This window comes from Perca fluviatilis, chromosome 2 (genome assembly GCF_010015445.1).
Source record: "Perca fluviatilis chromosome 2, GENO_Pfluv_1.0, whole genome shotgun sequence".
Classification (NCBI taxonomy): domain Eukaryota; kingdom Metazoa; phylum Chordata; class Actinopteri; order Perciformes; family Percidae; genus Perca; species Perca fluviatilis.
This window is the reverse complement of record NC_053113.1, coordinates 43323254-43346953: the sequence shown is the minus strand read 5'-3', so window position 1 is coordinate 43346953 and position 23700 is coordinate 43323254. Positions and strand designations below refer to the sequence as shown.

At 43.9% G+C, this 23700-nt stretch overlaps 1 protein-coding gene across 3 annotated transcripts in view; it reads left to right on the top strand.

Annotated features, from left to right (window-relative positions):
- The first annotated feature begins 280 nt into the window (after nt 1–280).
- LOC120574039 (serine/threonine-protein kinase NLK-like) overlaps nt 281–23700 on the top strand; it is a 109992-nt gene continuing 86572 nt past the window's right edge. For 2 of the 3 annotated variants that reach the window (XR_005641814.1, XM_039824045.1), the window contains exons 1-3: nt 281–1133; nt 6817–6872; nt 16993–17099. Coding sequence is in view for 1 of the 3 variants with exons in the window: in XM_039824045.1 (XP_039679979.1) it covers nt 1050–1133; nt 6817–6872; nt 16993–17099 (247 nt within the window). In the remaining 2 variants the exon portion in view is untranslated. The remainder of the gene's footprint in view (nt 1134–6816; nt 6873–16992; nt 17100–23700) is intronic. The other variant, XR_005641815.1, reaches the window with a different exon arrangement.

The following is a 23700-nucleotide window of genomic DNA, read 5'->3' as shown; positions in this document are numbered from 1 at the left end:
AAAAACTCATAAAGGGAAATTTTAATGCCATGGGACCTTTTAAGACTTGTTTCTCTAAATCAATACATACTCATTTAGTCACAAATCTTTCTTTCAAAATGTTCATGCCATGGGACCTTTTTAAAAAATATGTTAAAAAGTGTATATTGGAAAATGTTACCAACCCTAACTTTTAATAGATAAATGTTAACAAGACATACAATGATGGCATACACTACCCTTATCAATGGCAGGTCATATCAATTTGATTAAAATGAACATAGTAGATATTTATATATCTTCCAAAACATTCCATTATTCATTCCAAGAAACAATTTGCTTAATCAATGAATCCTCTCAATATGTATTTATGAAAATCATCAGCATCAGTAGGTGTTTCCTGGGGAGAAAAGATGGAGGGATAGATGTCCATGACTAACTTTTTGCTATCTTCTGGGTCAAGGGTCACTCTGATGACAATGTGCCAGACTGGGTTGCTGACTCTTCCTATTCACTCTCTAGTCTCCTCTGCCTTACAAATCTCTGCAGGCAGCTCAGCCAACAATCATGTGTTATCCCATACAATTAAAATCTGGTTGCAATTCAGGAAGCATTTTGGTTTTCAAAGGCCCTCTGCTATGGCACCTATTATGTCTAACCACCTGTTTACACCAGCTATCATAGACATGGCCTTTTGTACATGGCATGGGAACAGAATAAAGTTTATATTAGATCTTTATGTTAGAACTCTCTCTCGCTTTCTTTCTCTCTCACTCTCTCTCTCGTTGACTGCCCCCTCACTCCCCTGTCATCTTCCTTCTGAATCATGGTTGGAACAATTCTATTTACATTCACAAAAAGCTAGCAAGATGCCAATCTTTTCAATCTCTTTACTTTTATACTTCTTGCATAGTCTGTAGGGGTGCTGTGTGCAAGTTAATGTATCAACCTACAATATGAAAGTGCTTAACCCTTATAAGAGCCACTGAATCTTAGTAATATTGTGTTTTTCCTCTTCACCCAGGTCAGTGACAGACCCCAGAGATGGAAAGCGAGTTGCCCTAAAAAAAATGCCCAATGTCTTCCAAAACCTTGTTTCTTGCAAGAGGGTATTTCGGGAGCTCAAGATGCTATGCTTCTTCAAACATGAAAACGTAAGTAAACAGCAATGCTAAAATGTGTCCTCTCCACCCCACCCCCATCCCCCGCCCCCAATTCAGTTTTATAGTGTCAAATCACAACAGGAGTTATCTCAGGACACTTTACAGATAGAGTAGTCCTAGACCACACTCTATAATTTACAAAGACCCAACAATTTCCCATAAGCAAGCATTTGGTCGACAGTGGCGAGAAAAAACTTCCTTTTTACAGGCGGAAACCTCGGACAGACCAAGGCTCTAGGTGGGCGGCCATCTGCCGCTACCGATTGGGACACAGAGACACTGATACAGATATACAGAAATATGATTCATAATAATTATAGTAGTTGACATGATGTGGCATGGCACTTATAGTAACAATAAAGATAATAGAACTATGACTAGAAGTAATAGTTGTAGCAATGCAGGGCGTTGGGTAGGACCACGGCAGCAGCTGCCAGTGTAGGGTGGAATAGGGGGGCGTCAAGCAGGACCACAGCAGCAGCTACCAAAAAACAATCTACCTTAACCACCAAATCTGCGAGGCGAGAAAGCATAAGGACTCCGGGGAATAAGGAGCTAGGTTAGTAACATGCATTAAAGGGACATAAATGCACACAGATGGAGAGAGCGAGAGCTCAGTGTGTCAAAGGAAGTCCCCCAGCAGTCTAAACCTATAGCAGCATAATTAAGAGCTGGCCTGAGGCAATCCCTTGCCAACCCTAACTATAAGCTTTATCAAAGAAGAGTTTTAAGCTTACTCTTACGTAATTGTGGGGATGGTGTTTGCTTCCAGAATCAGACTGGGAGCTGGTTCCACAGCATAAGAGCCTGCTAGCTGAAGTCACTGGCTTCCATTCTACTTTTAGAGACTCTAGAAACCACAAGTAACTCTGCATTATGGGAGCGCAGTGCTCTAGTGGTGCAATAGGGTACTATGAACTCTTTAAGATATGATTGTGCCTGACCATTAAGAGTATTTTAAATTAATTCCTGGATTTTACAGGAAGCCAATGCAAAGAAGCTAATACAGGAGAAATATGATCTCTTTTCTTAGTTCTTGTCAGTACACACGCTGCAGCATTCTGGATCAACTGGAGAGTCTGAACGAACTTGTTTGAGCAACCTGATAGTAAGGAATAGTCCAGCCTTGAAGTAACAAATGCATGGACTAGTTTTTCTGCATCGTTTTGAGACAGGATATGCCTAATTTTGGCAATGTTACGCAGATGGAAAGAGGCGGTTCTTGAGATTTGTTTTATGTGGGCGTTAATGGATTTCTGGTGGTGCAATGCCATCCAGAGTAGCTATATCTTTAGATAATGAGCTTTGGAGGTGTTTGGGGCCAAGTACAATAACTTCAGGAAATTGCAGATCATACAGGATTTTATGTCCTTTAAATTCCGAATACGGACCTGGAACGTGGTACACAACAACAAATAGAATTGGTTGAAATGTTTTCCAAGTTGGATGTGACAGATTAAGAACAAAGCTTTTAAACGAGTTATAATTTAGTTTAGGTTTATGATTAATTAAATTAATAGGCTTGATTCGAAGATGGCTGCAACTCTACCCTCTTCGGCCAGAGCCTCGATAAATGTGAGTATTATGACTAGGAGGATTGGATTAATTTAGGCTAACATATTCTTCATGACACAGCCATGTTTCAGTAAGACAGAATAGATCAAAATGATTATCTGATATCAGATTGTTAACTAGTACTGCTTTAGAACACAAGGATCTGATATTAAATAGTCCACATTTATTTATCCTATTTTGTTCTACTATTGCAGTGGTGGTTTTAATTTTTATTAGGTTTTTGTGTATAACTCCTCTTTTGTTTACTTTTGATTTAATTAATTTAAGTGGTCGGGGGACAGACAGCGTCTCAACTCTGGGTTGTCATGGTTTAGGACCGCTAATAAACTCTGTCAGAGTTCTAGATATGAGAGCGGCTCCATCCAAATTGGGATGAATGCCGCCTCTGCTAATCAGACCAGGTTTTCCCCAGAAAATCTGCCAATTGAGTGTTTCCTCCCAAATTCTTTTCAGCAGCGGGGGTGGGGTGGGGGGTTGATGTTACCTTTTGAACGTCAATAGGTAACGTTACCTGAAAAACAGCGTGTAGTTTCTTTTTAGCATATCACATCACACTTTCAGTCGCTATGACCGCTACTGTGGTCAGAAACATTGTGCCAAAATATGAATGATAACGTCGCTGTGATTGGGCTTATCTGCTAATGTTAGCTACCGACCGTTACCTTGAAACCATCCAGCAATAGACGGTACCGTAGGGTGCCGTTACCTGAAATCGGTGATTTAACGTCACCGCTCATTTTACACACAGTGTAAAAAGCGGGTGATTTTGCAATTGCCGGGTAACACTGTCAGTCTACCTGCCACATTGGCAGGTAGCCAATGAGAATTGAGTGATTCAGATGCGTAACTATCGGTAAGCAGGGTACGCGGTTGCTTACGGGCCTGGTCCAATCAGGGGCCCGCATCACTGGAAGACATTGATTGACAGCCGGGGCTCCCTATCGCATTTTACACTTACATTCTTACTAACACAATCCCAGCAGTCCCACGTGCAGCCACTGACCAAGCGGAAGTGACAACGGGTAAAATTAATTTCCTTGTTTCTGTCATGAAGACAAGACGTGCGTGTGACTCGAACATCTCACATTACCAACAAAGCGAAAGACCATCCAAAACATTTCAGACCATCCTGGTCAACGTACGCTGTAACGATTTTTCACTCTAAAGTCTCTGAAAGTTGCTGCTGTTTCAATCTTGTCAGCTGTCTGCAGCGGGCAGGGCTGTTGCTCCGTTTCCCCTATGACTGACGCGCTCACACACACAAACACACACAATCACACCTACAGGATGACCTAAATTGAGGACAGCTACGCTCATTATTGTAAGTGCAATGATAAGTTAAAGTCCAATAAGTACTTTATTAAACTGTATGAATGTGTGTCCCAGCCCAGGATAGGAAATTAACTAACAATGTAAAGATCAACAAGCCATTGACAAATACGTTCATATTTGATTCATTCAATAAATTATTATTTTGTGTCTTAAATCCACCAGCCGTTTTCATATTATACCAACATCATCATCCTGAGCCTTTTTGGTAAGGTTCCTAGAAAATCTCATCCCAGAGTAATTAATTAATAGTACTAATTATTTCTATTATAAGTTTCCTTTTTATTAATTTTTTTATTTTTAAGAATTCTACAAAAAGTTGCAACTTTTTTGCAACAACTGGTGTTATGGTCCACATTCACCAGTGTTTTTTGTTGTTGTTGTGGTGCGCATAGGCTACTCCTGATTTTGTCATTCATCTCATCTCTTATATACAGTGGCGTAACGAGCCAACACCGGACCCCTATGCAGTATTATCAAGGCGGGACCCCTACTACAGCATGTGATGACGGAGCAATGTCCATGAGTAGGCTACCATGAATAGGACAGGATAGGATCATAGAGACACAGCAAGTCCTGTTTGTCACCTTTATGAGGCAAACAAAAAACTGGCTGGTGGTCAAAAAAGTTAACTTCATGCCCTGATTTGAGCAGTATGCACCCCCACTAACCTGGAAAACAGTAAAAACAGTAACGTTAATATAGCGTGTTGGAGGAATAAAGCGTCTACTAGGGCTGGGGGTAAACAATTATTTATTAAACGATTAATCGGGCGATTGTTTTATCAATTAGTCGACTAATTTACTTTCTGTTGCTCGATTAATAAAAACCATAATGTATCAAATAAATACAAAACAAATCTTAATATACTTTATTAAACAGTTTTGCACAGCAAAAAATCTTCTGCTTTACACAAAATTAAATAAATACAATTATTTTACTGTTCTACAAAATGAAAGGCCAGCCTGTTTACTCTTTTACAGTATAAACATAACTCTCTCATAACTCTAAAAAATGAATAAGTTGTAGTGCTAAAAAATACCATGCAGTGCAGTATAGACATTCCTGAGAGTGTTTAACACAATATAAAATTCCTGTTTTCAGTTTTACAGTCCCAACATAAATCTCTCCTGTACAAAGCTACTGCAGTCTGTTTGCTACCGTTAGCTAGATCTAGCAGCTGTGCACTTTGGTGGTGCAAGGCTAACTATTAACTACTAACTATTCTATAACACATTTGGCAAAGAGTGCAAATAACAACACCTTTTACGTTTGGGACTAAATTTGAAGTATTTCCATACCTTCGATGATTTAGGGCGAGCTGTTTTTTAGGACTTTTTATTTTATTTGGGATTATGTGAGGAGGTTGCGGTTTCGTTCTCCATTCTGCAATGGTTTGGTCTCCCACGTGTGTGTGGCGAGCTGTGCCGAAGCGTCGATGCAAAAATTTGACATCGACGTAATTTTGACGTCGACGTCATCGACACATCGCTACAGGCCTAGCTTCTACTGCAGCGGGGAGTCAAAAGCAGAGGTACCGCACCGTTCGCTAGCTTCTTGTCTCATCTGGGGTCTGATAAACAGTAAATTCAGAAATGTTGCCATGGCAGGCCGCCACTACAAAATCAACATAGAGGAAACACTGCAATTATCTACGAAGCCCACATCATTTACTGGGCACCACCTCAACAGCATGAATGATGATGTGCGACTGTACATGTCATTGCAATTATAAAGTTTGGCAGGGGTCTAGACAAATCTACGGTGTCCGACATTCTCTTTGCGTATGCACACACCGACTCAACATTAATTTTAGTGATCTCCGATTGGCGTAATCAGGTGTCGTTACCGCCAACGTGAATAATAATCTTACTGTATTTACGTTTATCCCTAGCCAGCAGTTTTAAATAGGATTCAATGTTGCCTGTTCTGGCCCAAAGGGGTACACGTGACGGCCGCTGGTGCCGCTAACTTCACGTTTCTCAGAATGGAGTTTCCAATAACCAGAGTTGGCTTCTCAGCGGGTGTGTCACCAGTGGGTTAGAAACATGAAGGGGTTGGTGGTTAACCATGGGCTTGGTTTAGAGCTATGCCTCCTTCGGACAGTCACCCACTCTCCCCACTGCTCAGGGGCTGCCGGGGGACTGCTAGCAGAAGCTGCACTACGTTGGCCCGCACCAGCTACGGAGCCCTGGCTAGCTACATAAGCATACAAATTAGATTCCCTAGTGCGGAGCAGTGCTTCTAATTCACTAAGCCTTGCCTCCAGAGCAGTAAATAAACTACATTTATTACATGTTTCATTATCACTAAAAGTGGCAGAGGAATAGCTAAACATTTGACACACCGAGCAAGAGAGAGTAGAAGAGGAAAGGGGAAGAAGCCATCGCTAACGGCTAAGCTAAAGTAGCTAACAGAGCTAACAGTGTATAAACCAACTGTGAGATTGACAAGACAGTCGCTTTAAGAGAAGATAACTACGGGTGCTGTTAGTAGAACTAGTGTAGGTATAAATTTAAAACAGGTAATTAACTGCTATAAGAAAGAATAAAACAAAGTTGACTGAGTTTGGCTAGAGCAGTAACACAGAGTAGCACCGGAAATGAGACAATGCGCTTAGCGTAGCATGTCAGCAAATGCTGTTGATAATTTGGCTGGTATTAGGAGGGCTGGATCCTGAGCCAAATGTGAATGACAGCTACTCATCAAAAAGCTTCAGACGAGCCCTTCCTCAAAAGAAAAATAACCTTGGCTTTAACTCTCTCCTCAGGTGCTCTCTGCTCTGGATATACTACAACCTCCACACATCGACTTCTTTGAAGAAATGTATCCTTCACTATTGATTGATTCAAAGATGGATTCAGGGATTCCTGTATTTATATGTTGGACAATAATTTTTAACCTGTGGCCAGAGGGCGTGGATTATTTTCAGGTAATAGAAAGGCTCTGAATTGCCTTCTAATCGCGATTCGCCACTGCTCTGCCTGGGTTGGGCTTGTACAGGCTATGTGATCTGCTAATTAGCGGTATGAGCTCCATAGGAGCACCAATCTCTTACAGAAGCCTGACCCGGGTAGTGCACAGTGCAGAGAGACAGCAAGTTGCTAGGCAGTGGAAATAACAAACCGTAGAATACAACCTCTACATGTCCTTTTTGTGTTTATAACACTGCACTCTGCACACATGATGTGATTGGTCGCATTGATGGAATATAATTCTATATTATTGGAGATTATATGTCAATATTTCAGAGTGAGCAGGATCGTGGTGCAGCTGCAAAATGTAGTTTGAGTTTTTAAAATAGGCTGCTTATAGTCTGGACGAGTTTTGAGCCAAAAGTGATCTCCGTGCACGCAAGTGTTTACTAATCAAGGTTTAAACTAACCAGCCCAAACCGCACATCTCATGAAGATTCTCGTATATTGGACATGGGCGGGTCGGGGTAAACAGGAGGCAACATGTATATGCTGCCCGTTGCAGTAGATGATAGACGTGTCATCGTTAAATGACGTGGCTCGGACCCTGCCCTATTCTGCCTCTGATTGGCTTTTCCTGGTATTCCCTACCCTAACCCTTACCAATCACCACACCCCATGCCTAAACCTAACTACGTCGATCATTCTAGCAGATCCGATTTAGGATCTACCGCCCATTGCTGGTAGTTGCCATGGCAAGGTTAGTAGCTTAGTCTAAGAGAATGAGACGTTATGACCCAATCAGGCGGCGAAACGTTGTCATCAGTGTCAGTGTTGGTGTTTTCAAAGGTCTCCGTTTGGGACCTTTAAGACTGCAACACAACCCCACAGATTCCGAACCAACACAGAGTCAGAAGTTTTGTGTTGTGCTCTGAAATGCCAGAGCAGTGTGAATGCGAGGTGTAAACATAGCAAAAGATATCGTTTTTAAACCAAAACGTAGCAAAAATATTTACGATAATCTTGATAACTATAATTATGTGAGACCTGTCAATAGAAAAAAAAAAAAAGCCGAATCGGTGCTGCAGCTAAAACTTAGCTAAAACGGCAGTTATGGGGGCATAAGATAAAGAGTGCCTTTCTGCCTCTTAACAGACACAAAATGCAATTAAAATATCTGTGCAACATAACAGGGCCCTTACATGACAACAAGATGAGTTTTCAACGCAGACCATCCATCCATCTTCGTCCGCTTATCCGGTATCGGGTCGCGGGGGTAGCAGCTCCAGCAGGGGACCCCACACTTCCCTTTCCCGAGCAACATTAACCAGCTCTGACTGGGGGATCCCGAGGCGTTCCCAGGCCAGGTTGGAGATATAATCCCTCCACCTAGTCCTGGGTCTTCCCCGAGGCCTCCTCCCAGCTGGACGTGCCTGAAACACCTCCCTAGGGAGGCGCCCAGGGGGCATCCTTACCAGATGCCTGAACCACCTCAACTGGCTCCTTTCGACGCAAATCGAGATCCCCAGCCCACAGAACTGCAACCCCTCTCCACCCCGACTACACTTCCATATCCTGTCCATAAATACTACAAACAGGATTGGTGATAAAGCGCAGCCCTGGCGGAGGCCAACCCTCACCTGAAACGAGTCCGACTTATTGCCGAGAACCCGGACACAGCTCTCGCTTTGGTTGTACAGAGATTGGATGGCCCTGAGAAGGGACCCCCTCACCCCATACTCCCGCAGCACCTCCCACAGTATCTCCCGGGGGACCCGGTCATACGCCTTCTCCAGATCCACAAAACACATGTAGACTGGTTGGGCATACTCCCAGTCTCCCTCCAGGATCCTTGCGAGAGTAAAGATCTGGTCCGTTGTTCCACGACCAGGACGGAATCCGCATTGTTCCTCCTCAACCTGAGGTTCGACTATCGACCGAACCCTCTATTCCAGCACCTTGGAGTAGACTTTACCGGGGAGGCTGAGAAGTGTGATACCCCTGTAATTGGCACACACCCTCTAGTCCCCCTTTTTGAAAAGGGGAACCACCACCCCGGTCTGCCGAGTGGCAGACCGGGGTGGTGGCACCAGTCCCAGACTTCCACGCAATGTTGAAGAGGCATGTCAACCAAGACAACCCCTCCACACCCAGAGCTTTAAGCATTTCTGGACGGATCTCATCAATCCCTGGGGCTTTGCCACTGTGGAGTTGTATAACTACCTCAGCAACTTCCACCTGGGAAAGTGACGACAATCCCCCATCATCCTCCAGCTCCGCCTCTACCATAGAGGGCGTATTAGTCGGATTTAGGAGTTCCTCAAAGTGCTCCTTCCACCGCCCTATTACCTCCTCAGTTGAGGTCAACAGCGTCCCATCCTTACTGTAAACAGCTTGGATGGTTCCCCGCTTCCCCCTCCTGAGGTGGCGAATGGTTTTCCAGAAGCACCTTGGTGCCGACCGAAAGTCCTTCTCCATGTCTTCTCCGAACTTCTCCCACACCCGCTGCTTTGCCTCTTTCATGGCAGAGGCTGCAGCCCTTTGGGCCCCTCGGTACCTTGCAACTGCCTCCGGAGTCCTCTGGGATAACATATCCCGAAAAGACTCCTTCTTCAGTTGGACAGCTTCCCTGACCACCGGTGTCCACCACGGTGTTCGTGGGTTACCGCCCCTTGAGGCACCTAAGACCCTAAGACCACAGCTCCTAGCCGTGGCTTCAGCAATGGAAACTTTGAACATTGTCCACTTGGGTTCAATGCCCCCAGCTTCGACAGGGATGCACGAAAAGCTCCGCCGGAGGTGTGAGTTGAAAATCTGTCGGACAGGGGCCTCCTCCAGAAGTTCCAAATTTACCCCCACTACCCGTTTGGGCTTATCAGGTCTGTCCAGAGTCTTCCCCCACCCCCTGACCCAACTCACCACCAGATGGTGATCAGTTGACAGCTCGTGTCCAAAACACACGGCCTCAGATCAGATGAAACGATTATAAAATCGATCATTGATCTTTGGCCTAGGGTGCTCTGGTACCAAGTACACTTATGAGCATCCCTATGTTCGAACATGGTGTTCGTTATAGACAATCCATGACTAGCACAGAAGTCCAATAACAAACAACCACTCTGGTTTAGATCAGGGAGGCCGTTCCTCCCAATCACGCCTCTCCATGTGTCTCCATCATTGCCCACGTGTGCGTTGAAGTCCCCCAGCAGAACTATGGAGTCCCCCACTGGAGCCCCATACAGGACTCCACTCAAGGTTTCCAAGAAGGCCGAATACTCCGAACTCTTGTTTGGTGCATATGCACAAACAACAGTCAGAGTTTTCCCCCCCACAACCCGCAGGCGTAGGGAGGCGACCCTCTCGTCCACCGGGGTAAACTCCAACATAGCGGCGCTCAGCCGGGGACTTGTGAGTACCTACCTTGTTCAGTAAAATAGCGTTACTGAAGGCTAGCTGTAGCTCGCGCTTGGAGCAGCTGCTTCATCTGCCTGTTGCCCTGTCTGTCTCGTTCTTTCCAACTCTTGTGAGGCTAGTATACTTGGGTTCGAATAAATAACGATTACCATCAAACTCAAAAGGCTCGTCCGTGTGTTGTATATCTGCTATATTCTCCATAGTTACGTTACTCCAAGCTTCTTCCCTTGTGAACACCTCCGCTCTTCACTCTTCACACACTAAGCTCCGATCTGCACACTGCTGTTTACTGTTTCCTGCTACAACTGAATTCCCACAGGACAGCGCGAGGCTACAGCTAGCCTTCTGTAACACTATTTTACTGTTCATATTCAGATTCAGATAACTTCATTAGTCCCCAAAGGGGCAATTCAGTTTTACAGCCAACCCATCCATTAAAGGGGTGATAGAATGATTATATAGGATATTTCACACTGTTCCTTAAGGTCTCCTAATAGGGTATGTAACATTGGTTGGGCTGAAAATTGCCCAAATGCTATTTTATGGGCCCTTAACTACCCTGTGAATATGGCCCTATTTGGAACAAGAGCTTTTCTTCTAAATATGGTATGCTTATGAATATTTAGATGAGCTGCGCGCTGATTGGTTTGAGCGAACCACATAGAAACACATTGGAGACGAGACAGCAGGTCTCATATTTCAGACACTGCTACTACGGTCTACTATTTCGTTATTAAATTCATTTCTGAGGCATTCTTATGCGAGAAATCAACTATATAAAGCTCAAATATGGGCCGTTTTACGAAAATGTATGGCTAATTGCAAATTTGGTAAGACGTGTCGGACTTTAAGCGCTCCACACAGTCTGACAAGAAAGCGGCAATTCACCGTTTCATCGGTTACTACCGGGGCTCGGGGCTCCGCGGAGCTGCCGGCATAACTTTAATATATGTACAGTTTGAATACTCCAAGGTCATATAGTACTGCAGCAGTCATACATCCCCCTGTATACAGAAGCTTCTCTCTCTCTCCCATAACATCCACACATTTACACATGACCCAATCATTACACACACACACACACACACACACACACACACACACACAACCACACACACACACACACACACACCTGCCAGTGACGGAACAGAGCACCGGAGTGCAAGAACGAGTTTTGTTATGGTTATGTGCTTTCATTTAACAGTCTTGTATGTTATTCATTTAACACTCTTATCGCAGAGGGAATGAATGAGTTGGCATACCGGTTAGTTTTCCATATTGGTACATAGTACCGCCGACCTGACTGCATGATAACAAATCCATTACTGAGTACATGATCAGGTTGGCACAGTATTCTGTCTGCTTTCTGGACAGCTCGTGTTTTCCAGAGGGAACAGAGATCTTTTAACTTGGTACTAGTGATTTTTGAGCATACCTTAACAGTGTTGTTCAAGCTCTTTTTGTCTTTTACAGTTAGTCCATTTAACCAACATATGAAAGAAAATGTTAATAGGCTCTCAATGAAGGCTTGATAAAATGTGCATAAAATTCATTTACAGACCCAAAAAGAGTTAAAGGGGTGATAGAATGATTATATAGGGTATTTCACACTGTTCCTTATGGTCTCCTAATGGGGTATGTAACATTAGTTGGGCTGAAAATGGCCTGGTTGATATTTTATTGGCCCTTATGCATCCCTGTGTTTTGGCCCTATTTGTAACAAGAGCTTTTCTTCCAAATATGGTATGGTCATGAATATTTAGATGAGGCTGCGGCTGCTTGGTTGAGCCCCCGTACACACACATAGAGACGCGCGCTGATTGGTTGAGCGACTCGCCATACACACGCATTAGAGGTCGTGTGCTGATTGGTTGAGCGAATCTCCAATACACATACATTAGAAACGCGACAGAATCTCATATTCCAGACACTGCAATGTTTCCTTACCAAATTCACTTCTGAGACTTTTTTATGCGAGAAATCAACGATATAAAGCTCAAATATGGGCCGTTTTACGAAAATGGATGGCTAATTGCAAATTTGGTAAAACTGTGTGTCGGAGTTCAGCTGCCTGTGTTAGGGCTCGCCGCCTGGCCTGCCTTCCTCCACAGACCCCGGCTTGCTGTGAGCTCGATTGAGCTCCGGAACGGCTGCTGCAGCCCACAGCACCTCATACCCGCGCAAAGTCACCGTTTGGGCTGGTGGACTACTACCAAACGCCGCTGCCCTGACAAAGCGCCAGGGCCTGCATCTCCTCTCTTCCTGCTAGCTAAATGGCCCGTGTGTGAGAGCGCGGTCAGCGAGCTTGTTACACCAGCAATCTCTTACCAAATGTTACACACATGTCACGCCACTTAGCTATACAACATATAACTATATGTTTTATAAAGCTAACAACGGTGTCCGATTTCAAGTTAATGAATATTTGTGAGCTGTACGGGTTTCGTTAGCTGCGACTGTCCCTGCAATCCTATGTGTACAGATTGCGGCTAGTTAGCTTCATTTTTGGTCGTAATTTGAGTATATTTACAGTTTGAATTTCGTCACGCCACTTATACAACATCTAACTATATGTTTTATAAAGCTAACAACTGTGTCCGATTTCAAGTTAATGAATATTTGTGAGCTGTAAGGGTTTCGTTAGCTGCGACTGTCCCTTCAATCCTATGTGTACAGATTGCGGCTAGTTAGCTTCATTTTTGGTCGTAATTTGAGTATATTTACAGTTTGAATTTCGTCGCACACTTATACAACATATAACTATATGTTTTATAAAGCTAACAACGGTGTCCGATTTCAAGTTAATGAATATTTGTGAGCTGTAAGGGTTTCGTTAGCTGCGACTGTCCCTTCAATCCTATGTGTACAGATTGCGGCTAGTTAGCTTCATTTTTGGTCGTAATTCGAGTATATTTACAGTTTGAATTTCGTCACGCCACTTATACAACATATAACTATATGTTTTATAAAGCTAACAACGGTGTCCGATTTCAAGTTAATGAATATTTGTGAGCTGTAAGGGTTTCGTTAGCTGCGACTGTCCCTTCAATCCTATGTGTACAGATTGCGGCTAGTTAGCTTCATTTTTGGTCGTAATTCGAGTATATTTACAGTTTGAATTTCGTCACGCCACTTATACAACATCTAACTATATTTTTTATAAAGCTAACAACGGTGTCCGATTTCAAGTTAATGAATATTTGTGAATTCCAGAGGAATTCTAAGAGGAGGCTAGCTAGCTCTCATTGATAGAGCTCCATCCAGCCGCAGGCTCTATCAATGAGACTCATGGACAAGCGGCGTTTATTTTCCCAATCGTTTGTTTAAATAACTCAACACATTATAATTACACACATTATAAGATTAACTAGAATCTGTGGTAAGAGAATGCTGGCGTAACAAGCTCGCTGACCGCGCTTTCACTCACATACACCGGGCATTTAGCTAGCTAGCAGGAAGAGGGGAGTTGCAGGCCCTGGAGCTCTGTCAGAGCAGCGGCGTTTGGTAGTAGTCCACCAGCCCAAACGGTGACTTTGCGCGGGTATGAGGTGCTGTGGGCTGCAGCAGCCGTGCCGGAGCTCAATCGGGCTCACAGCAAGCCGGTGTTACACCGGGGTCTGTGGAGGAAGGCAGGCCAGGCGGCGAGGCAGCAACACAGGCAGCACCAGCCTCTGAAGTCCGACACAGTCGGACAAAATTTGCAATTAGACATCAATTTTCGTAAAACGGCCCATATTTGACCTCTAAGTAGTTGATTTCTCGCATAAAAAATTCTCAGAAGTGAATTTAATGGTAAAATAGCATATGAACAATGTATACATTTTCTGAGATCTGCGCGACCTAGATTCAGAAGACTAACTGATCTCAGGTCAGTTGTGTAGCCTATGTAAATGTTGGGGCGTGACCGTTCTCTTAATACACCCATGGGCTGACAAAGGTTCCGGTTTTTGGGAGGTTGACGTCAACTTCCAGCTTTGTTGGGATTCGCCCGTTTTCAGCGGCAGTTTCAAAATATGAAATTTTCATAGTAAAAGGGTGTCAATGGGATTTTGAGCTTCTATGTATGTCCTATTTACCCACCGAACTGTCGTTATTCAACTATGACAGGGTAAAATCGGTTTTGCATTCTATCACCCCTTTAAGCTTCCTCATTAGGTATATTCTTTGGTTTGCTCTCTTAATAATACTATCAGTGTTCTCACTGAATTTCAGTTGTGAGTCAAACACTGTGCCTAAGTACTTATATGTTTGGACTATTTGAGCATTTTCATTGTGTATTACACCCGGTTTTGGTTCGTCACTGTGCATTCTAAAGTCTATGATTAATTCTCTAGTTTTAGACACATTTAAATCAAGGAAGCTGTCATCACACCATCTGACAAATTCCCTAAGGGCACTGTTATGGTCCGATTGGTTGCCCTGGAGAAGGGACAACAGGGCTGAGTCATCTGAGATCTTCATCAAGTAGCTGTTCTCCCAAGATGACCTGCAGTTGTCAGTGTATAATATAAAAAGCAGGGGGGAGAGAACGCAGCCCTGGGGAGATCCTGTGTTTGATACAATGACAGTGGACACATTTCCATTTACATAGACCTGCTGCCTTCTGTTTGTTAAAAAATGTAGAACTAGTAATAAGATCTGCTTGGGTAACTTAAAATGTGAGGCTAATCGTTCAATTAAAATGTGAGGCTGCATTTTGTTAAAAGTTGAACTAAAGTAAGCAAATAAATAATAGGCACAGTACAAGGCACAGACATAATTTGGTCTGTTTCCATGTAGTTACATAGGCACAGATATGGTCGTAACCACTACAGTGCTCAATTACCTATTTTTGAGGGGGAAATAAACTAGAATTTTAGTACAGTGAACTCATTGTCATGTTCAAGAAACCAATTTCAAATGATTCAAGCTTTGTGACATGGTGCATTATCCTGCTGGAAGTAGCCATCAGAGGATGGGTACATGGTGGTCATAAAGGGATGGACACGGTCAGAAACAATGCTCAGGTAGGCTGTGGCATTTAAATGATGCCCAATTCGTACTAAGGGGCCTAAAGTGTGCCAAGAAAACATTACCCACACCATTACACCACCACCACCAGTCTGCACAGTGGTAACAAGGCATGACGGATCCATGTTCTCATTCTGTTTATGCCAAATTCTGACTTTACTATCTGAATGTCTCAACAGAAATCAAGACTTATCGGACCAGGCAACATTTTTACAGTCTTCAACTGTCCAATTGTGGTGAGCTCATGCAAATTGTAGCCCCTTTTTCTTATTTTTAGTGGAGATGAGTGGTACCCGGTGGGGTCTTCTGCTGGTGTAGCCCATCCGCCTGAAGGTTGTGCGTGTTGTGGCTTTACAAATGCTTTGCTGCATACCTCGGTTGTAACGAGTGGTTATTTGAGTTAAAGTTGATCTTCTATCAGCTGGAATCACTCGGCCCATTCACCTCTGACCTCTAGCATCAACAAGGCATTTTCGCCCAGAGGACTGCCGCATACTGGATGTTTTTCCTTTTCCAGACCATTCTTTGTAAACCCTAGAAATGGTTGTGGGTGAAAATCCCAGTAAATGAGCAGATTGGGAAATACTCAGACCAGCCCGTCTGGCACCAACAACCATGCCACGCTCAAAGTTGCTTAGATCACCTTTCTTTCCCATTCTGACATTCAGTTTGGAGTTCAGGAGATTGTCTAGACCTGGACCACACCCCTAAATGCATTGAAGCAGCTGCCATGTGATTGATTGATTAGATAATTGCATTAACGAGAAATCTTACAGGTGTTCCTAATAATCTTTAAGGTGAGTGTATATGCTACAAATAGAACTGCTGTGTGATGATTATTACCGAAGCCTGGCTGAACACACTCACTCATCCCAGACGGCAGCTAGCAGCTAACAGGGAAGGTGAATTTAAACAATGTCTGAGTTGAAAACGCATCTTGCTGTCATGTAAGGGTCCCAACATTTTAAATGCATTTGTGTCTGTTAAGAGGCACAAAGGCACTCTTTATCTTATGCCCCCATAACTGCTGTTTTAGCTAAGTGGGAGCTCTGGGCATTAGCTGCAGCAGCTCCATATTGCTAGCACCGATTCGGCTTGTTTTTTTTTTCTAGGTCTCACATATTTATAGTTATAAAGATTACCGTAAAAATTGCCCGGTGTTCTCCTTTAATACTGTAGGTCCCCTGATCTTAACCCGATTGCACTTGTCTGGCGTGCCCTGAGGTACTTAATGCGAAAATGTGAATGTAGAATAAAAGTTATCAAAATCATTTTGATAATCCAAAAAATGTGCAAGTAATAGAAGAACTACTTCCTGTAGGTGGCAGTCAAAACAGGAAGTGTTGTGTATTTTGGCAACAATTACTCTGATTAACACGAAACTTGACTCAGGTCTAGTTTAGTGGAAGTAGAGGAAGCATCTGGTACAGACACTGGAATTTGTTCCAGATGAGTAAGAGAAATGTCCTGAAATCTTTGGCCATCAACCCAAAAGAGTGGTCCTAGATGTCACTGTGAAACTTGTCCACTGTCAGAGCTTAGGAAACTGCAATGATCAAAGACCATTTTCTGTGATTTTTTCCCCCCCTTAATTTCCCATTGGTCAGCTATGTCGTGACTGAACTGATGCAGAGTGACCTCCATAAGATCATCGTATCACCACAGCCTCTGAGCTCAGACCACGCCAAAGTTTTTCTTTATCAGATTCTACGAGGTAGGTTCTCTTTTATTTCTTTTTCAGATCATCTTTTTACTGTTACATTTTTTCATTAGATATGTCCATATGAAATGCAGATATATTTTTAGAGGAAGTGAAGGGTGTACCCTAAGTCAAATGAATGTTAGTATTTTCAGCATTGAGCATTTAGGGCTAGATACTTTATTGATCCCCAAGGGGAAATTCAAGGTGCTTCCGTGGGGAAGTTAGAGCAGCACATACAGTAACTCTCACTATTCAAGACAGACAGAGCAAAATGTAAAAATATACAGTTACAATTAATTAATGGTATAGATTTTTTTGAATATATACATGTTTTGTTTGTGTAGCATGAAGGCGGCTACAACTGCATTTCACTGTGGAATCCTGGTTTGTATAATGAAAATAAGAAATCCTGTAGGTTTGATTTGTTTGTTGTTTGTTTTATAATCAAGAGCTGATGTCATCTGAACTTCTGTAAAACTTAAATTCAAATAATTGTTGCATTGTAGCTATAATAACAATGACCACCATCAGGGTTTCCGTGGGATCTTAAAAAGTCTAAAATTTAAAAATCAAAATTTTAGGTATTTAAGTTTGTGTAGGTCTTAAATAATTTTAAACAGGTCTTCATTTTCCTACGTCCATGTAACGCTAGCTCTAATGCTCTTTTTATTTGTTTATTCCATGGTGTTGTAGTTCTTTCTTTCGGTAGTCCAAATATAATTTTGCTGTATTTCAACTACAAATGAGACCAATCCCAATCAGCTTTCATGTTATTGGTGCGAGTTTCTTTCAGATTGTAGCACAGACATAAAATATTCTTCAGCTTTGGGGAAGTACAAGTTTAGTGATACTGATTAAAACTGAATTTAGGGCTTAGTTAATGTTGTGATAAAGGTCTTAAATTTCATTCATAATAGTCTTGAAAAAGTCTTAAAAAGTCTTAAATCTGACTTGAACACCAACATATGCCCTCCCTCTCCTCGTCATCACAACCCCATCCAGACGAAAATCAAGAAAAACAAGAAAATAATAACAAAATTAAATATAAATCAAATTAAAGCTGCGAGCAGCGATGGACGGGCCCTCGCACCTCTGCGCGCGTCGGAGTTACCAGCGGAATCCGCTCCTTGTGACTGTACATTTGCGCGTCACTCAGACACCGCAAATCGTCATCAATGAAAAGGGAACTCCCTGCCGAGTTCAACGATACCTCACACAAGACTCTACGTCATACGGTTCATCAGCTGTGAAAGGGGGCGTGGTTAAAGCATAGGGGGCGGGCAAAACCATCACCAATTAAAGCTGCGAGCAGCGATGGACGGGCCCTCGCGCCTTGGCGCGCGTCGCGGTTACCGGCGGACGCTGCTCCTTGCGACCGTGCATTCGCACGGCACTCAGACGCTGCAAATCGTCAGCAATGAAAAGGGAACTCCCCGCCGAGTTCAACGACACCTCACACAAGACTCTACGTCATACGGTTCATTAGCTGTGAAAAGGGGCGTGGCTAAAGCATAGGGGGTGGGTCAAACCATCACCAATGAAAAAGGAAGTCTCTGCTTAGTTCAATGATACCTCACACAAGGGTATACCTTAAACGGTTCAAATGTTATGAAAGGGGCGTGGCTTAAGCATAGGGGGCGGGCCAAACCAGGACCAATGAAGAAGGAACTCTCTGCTGAGTTCAATGACACCTCACACAAGACTCTACCTTAAACGGTTCAAATGTTATGAAAGGGGGCGTGGCCTGAGTAAGTGGGCGTGGCCATATTATAGGGGGCGGCTCAGTATCAGATGTAGACCACACATTCTGAGTTTCATGCAAATCGGATGATGTTTGTCATATAAGGCAGATTTCCTGTTGCCAGCGGGGGGCGCTATTACCAAAAGTCAATTTTGGCCTGTAGGTGTCCTCAGGCCTGGACCCTTGTCAATCATGAGAAATTTCGGGCAGATACGACAACGTACACTCAAGTTACAACAACTTCTTTGTTCATCGCTAAACACTCAAAATGGCCGCCACGCCATGCCCACACCGTCTGACGAAAAGTTTTGCTTTTAATACCTTTTCATCGTTAAGGTGTTGGGATGGTACAGACCAAGTTTGAAGTCCATCGGATGAAATCTCTAGGAGGAGTTCGTTAAAGTATAGCACCTTGACTTTTAGGCCTACTTCCTGTTGCCACTAGGGGGCGCTATGACTTTAAGTAAATATCGGCCTTTATTTGTCCTCAGGGTTGGACTCTTATGAATCCTGAAAAGTTTCGAGCCAGTTGGACAACGTACACTCGAGTTACACCCACTTCCTGTTTCGGTGGCGAAACGCACAAAATGGCCGCCCCGCCACGGCCACGCCCTATGACGAAAAGTTTTTCTTTTAACAACTTTTCATCTTTAACATCTTACGATGGCACAGACCGAGTTTGAAGTTGATCGGATGAAATCTCTAGGAGGAGTTCGTTAAAGTACAACATGTGGCAATGGCCAAAATCGCACTAATTTCCTGACATGATACATATGTTTACCAAGTTTCGTGAGTCTACGTTAAACGCACTCCAGGGGCTCAATTTTTAAAACTTTGTAGGGGGCGCTAGCGAGCCATTTTCGTGGCCCCTCAAAAAGGCAATTCATTTGACGGGAAAAAAAAAAAAAAAAAAAAATAATTCCTTCAGTTTCAATAGGGCCTTCGCCGCTGTCGGCGCTCGGGCCCTAATAATTCCTTCAATTTCAATAGGGCCTTCGCCGCTGTCGGCGCTCGGGCCCTAATAAAGATATGTACAAATGACCATATAATGAGCTTATCATAAACATCTCTTCCCAGCACAAAGCTTCTTAGGAGCCCTCCGGAAAGCTCAAATACTGTCCCCATTTTCCTGTGTAGACATCCAGTCTGGGAAACCGCATATTTTCAAACATCACCACCCTAGCCATCTCACAAACCCACTCTTGGATTGACGTCACGCCCTCATTCCTTCATTCCTTCATCCACAAAAACAAACAAAAGTTTTACACAAAGCGTGTGGAGAGGGAGCCAGCGCTGAGCTATAATTTTTTTGGTCGCAGTTGATCCGGCTAGCCAAATTTCCTTCTGTCTCCCAAGTAAGTGTAATTTAGAGTCATCATTAAGTAAAAAAACAATCGGGTCAGTAGGAAGTCGACATTCAATCACATCAGATATTATTGATGTTGTTTTATTCAAGAACTCATGCACCTGTTCACACTCCCAGACCATGTGCAGAAAAGTTCCAGTTGGCAAAATGTGCAATAGGGAGTAGGAATGGCGTTAGAGACCTATCTCTTCTGAGGCGTCCAATAAGTGGGAAATGTTGTCCCAAACTGTCTCCCAATTAATTACGCTCCCCTCCAAGCTCAGCTCTCGTTCCCATTTCTTTACTATTGGGAGTTCTCCTACGGATACTTGCATCAGTTCAGCATAAATCCTGGACACTAATCCTCTCACAGGAGAATCAACAAGCCATGTAATGTTCCCCCAATGTAACCGTTCCCCCATGGTAGTCCATAACATTTTAGGGCTGATCTTAAGCAAAGATAACGGAAGAAGGATGTCCTAGGGACCTCAAAGCTAGCTCTCAGGTCTTCAAAACTTAACCGACCTTCATCATTGAGTAACTGGTCTAGAGTATAAATATCTCTGTCGCTCCACTGGTTATAAACAAAAGGTTTGTTACCAGACATTAAGTGTATGTTGTGCCAAATTGGGGTGTTCAAATGCCACTTATTGGTGTAGCGTAGTTACCCCTCCACCTGTTTAAAGTTGTTCAATGTGTTGGTGATAATAGGGCCATAGGCTAGCATACAGGGGACACGGTGGTGCGGTGGTTAGCGCTGTCGCCTCACAGCAAGAAGGTTGTGGGTTCGTACCCCGGTTGGCCCAGCCTTTCTGTGTGGAGTTTGCATGTTCTCCCCGTGTCTGTGTGGGTTCTCTCCGGGTACTCCGGCTTCCTCCCGCTGACCAAAGACATGCGGGCTAGGTTTATTGGTGTCCCTAAATTGTCCGTAGGTGTGCATGTGTGAGTGAGTGGTTGTTCGTCTATGTGTGGCCCTGCGATGGACTGGCGACCTGTCCAGGGTGTACCCCGCCTTTCGCCCGACGTATGCTGGGATTGGCTCCAGCCCCCCCACGACCCTGTGCGCAGGATAAGTGGTTGACGATGGATGGATGGAGGCTAGCATACACGTTTTTGGACACACACCTGTGAAGGCAAGGTCTTTCAGTCTTAGACTTCCAGTGAGGTTTTGCTCTATTTCTCTCAATGGGACTGTAGATGAGGGATCCATCCACACTCTGAGGGCCCGTAGCTGAAAGGCTCTGTGGTACACTTTAAGGTTAGGGAGGGCCAGGCCTCCCATGTTTGCAGTACGTTGCAGGGTAGAGTATTTTAGCCTGGGTTGTTTATTATTCCAAATATACTGCCGGATTACGGTATCAAGTTTCTTCCAGAAATGTATTGGTGGGGGTAAGGGGATCATTGTACTTAAGAAATTCACACGAGGAACTATGTTCATTTTAATTAACTTAATTAAAGCGATACCGGCAGCGCAGACCAATTGGCTAGATCCCTTTGAACACTACTTAGTATAGATTCATAGTTGTCCTGGACAACTCGCTGTAGCGATGCGTGAATGGTGATGCCCAAATATGTAATTTTACTTTGGGTTTGTATTATGTCACTAATAGCTGATGTCACCTGTCTGTTGTTCAACAGAAGAAGATTAGATTCATTCCAATTGATTTTATAGCCGGAGATGGAGCCAAATTCATTAAAGAGCTTAAGAATTTTTGGAACAGAGTCCTCAAGGTCAGATATGTACAGCAAAATATCATCTGCAAATAACGATATTGAGTTGTTATTTGATTTAATTTGGACATTAAATATTTTATTTTGCTTTATGGCCTGGGCTAACTGTTCAAGAGAGATAGCAAATAGCATGGGACATAGCGGGCATCCCTGTCTCGAGCCCTACGCGATGCGGAATGCAGGCCATTGGTTGAGACTATGGCTGTGGTATTCACATGTAAAGTACGTACCACGTCAATGAATTTGGCTCCCAAACCAAGGCTCTCGTGGAACTACTCGTGGAAAGTAATTGCCGCGAGTAGTTCCACTCTAGGCGGTCAAAAGCCTTTTCTGCATCCATTGACAAAACTGCTGCCGTTGTTGGAAGGTTTTTGGCTTCTTCTATCACATGGAGTAATCTGCATATATTGTCTGCAGCTTGACACTTTGGTACAAACCCTGATTGGTCGGGGTGGACTAGCTTCTCAATGAAGTGTTCTAGGCGTAGTGCCAAGACTTTGGAATGAAGCTTAATATCAGTTCCAATGAGGCTGATGGGCCTTAGACTTCCAGTGAGGTTTTGCTCTATTTCTCTCAATGGGACTGTAGATGAGGGATCCATCCACACTCTGAGGGCCCGTAGCTGAAAGGCTCTGTGGTACACTTTAAGGGCAAAGATCCTGTGAACTACAGAGTTCACAGGATCTTTGCCCTTTTTGTGTATGACTGAAAGTGCAGTGTTGGTTTGTCGATGAAAGGTGCCCCTCTCTATGGCCGAGGTTAAAGTTTGTAAAATGATAGGTCCTAGTGTGTCAAAGTACTGTAGTAAAAGTTCTGATGGAAACAAGGTGCCATTTTCTTGGATTCCACTTTGAGAGGAAGATAAAATGACTTGAGCCATACCTCTTGCCCGGGAGAGTAAGTGGGAGGCTGAGAGCGGTGACGGTGGCCTGCCTCTGCATGTAGGATGATGCTCGGGACAGAGCTATCTTGGCTTTCCTCCAGACCTTGAAGCATCGGCCCATGTGAGACTGAACAGAGGGTACCGCCAGTTCTTGTTCCTGTGAAAGGAACAGGGGAGTTTGATAACTAAGAGCACAAAGAAAAGGAGACAAACCGGAGAAGAAACGTTGGTAAGAGTGTTCTGGGCATATTCTACCCAGGGGAGCATGGATCTCCATGACACAAGGTTGGCCCCCATGACACATCGGAGCGCAGTCTCCATCTCCTGGTTCGCTCTCTCAGCTTGACCATTGGTTTGAGGGTGGTATCCAGAGGAGTGGCTGGAGGTGATGCCCAAAGTTGAACAGAAAGCTTTCCAGACCTGGGAGATAAACTGAGGACCCCTGTCAGAGACAATCTCAGTGGGCAAACCATGTGAACTGAACACATGTTCCACCCGAATGTCAGCGGTCTCCTTGGCAGTGGGAAGTTTCGGTAGGGCCAGAAAGTGAGCAAACTTAGAAAAACGATCAATTACCGTAAGCATAACTGATTTTCCAGAGGAGGGGTGAAGTCCAGTGACGAAATCCAGAGCAATATGGGACCAAGGGCGGCTGGGAATCAGCAGGGATCGGAGATGTCCAGCGCTGGGCTGGGTGGAGTTCTTACTCCGAGCATATACCGAACAAGCAGCGATGAAGGCTGCTTGTTCTTGTGCCACCAGAACTGCCGGCGCATGAAATCCAAACTGATTGACTCCAGGGTGACAAGTAAGAGGTGATGAGTGAGCCCACTGCAGGACCTGAGAGCGAACAGACTCAGGAACAAACAACCGGTTAGGAGGACCGTTACCTGGGTCAGCTTGTTGGGGTTGG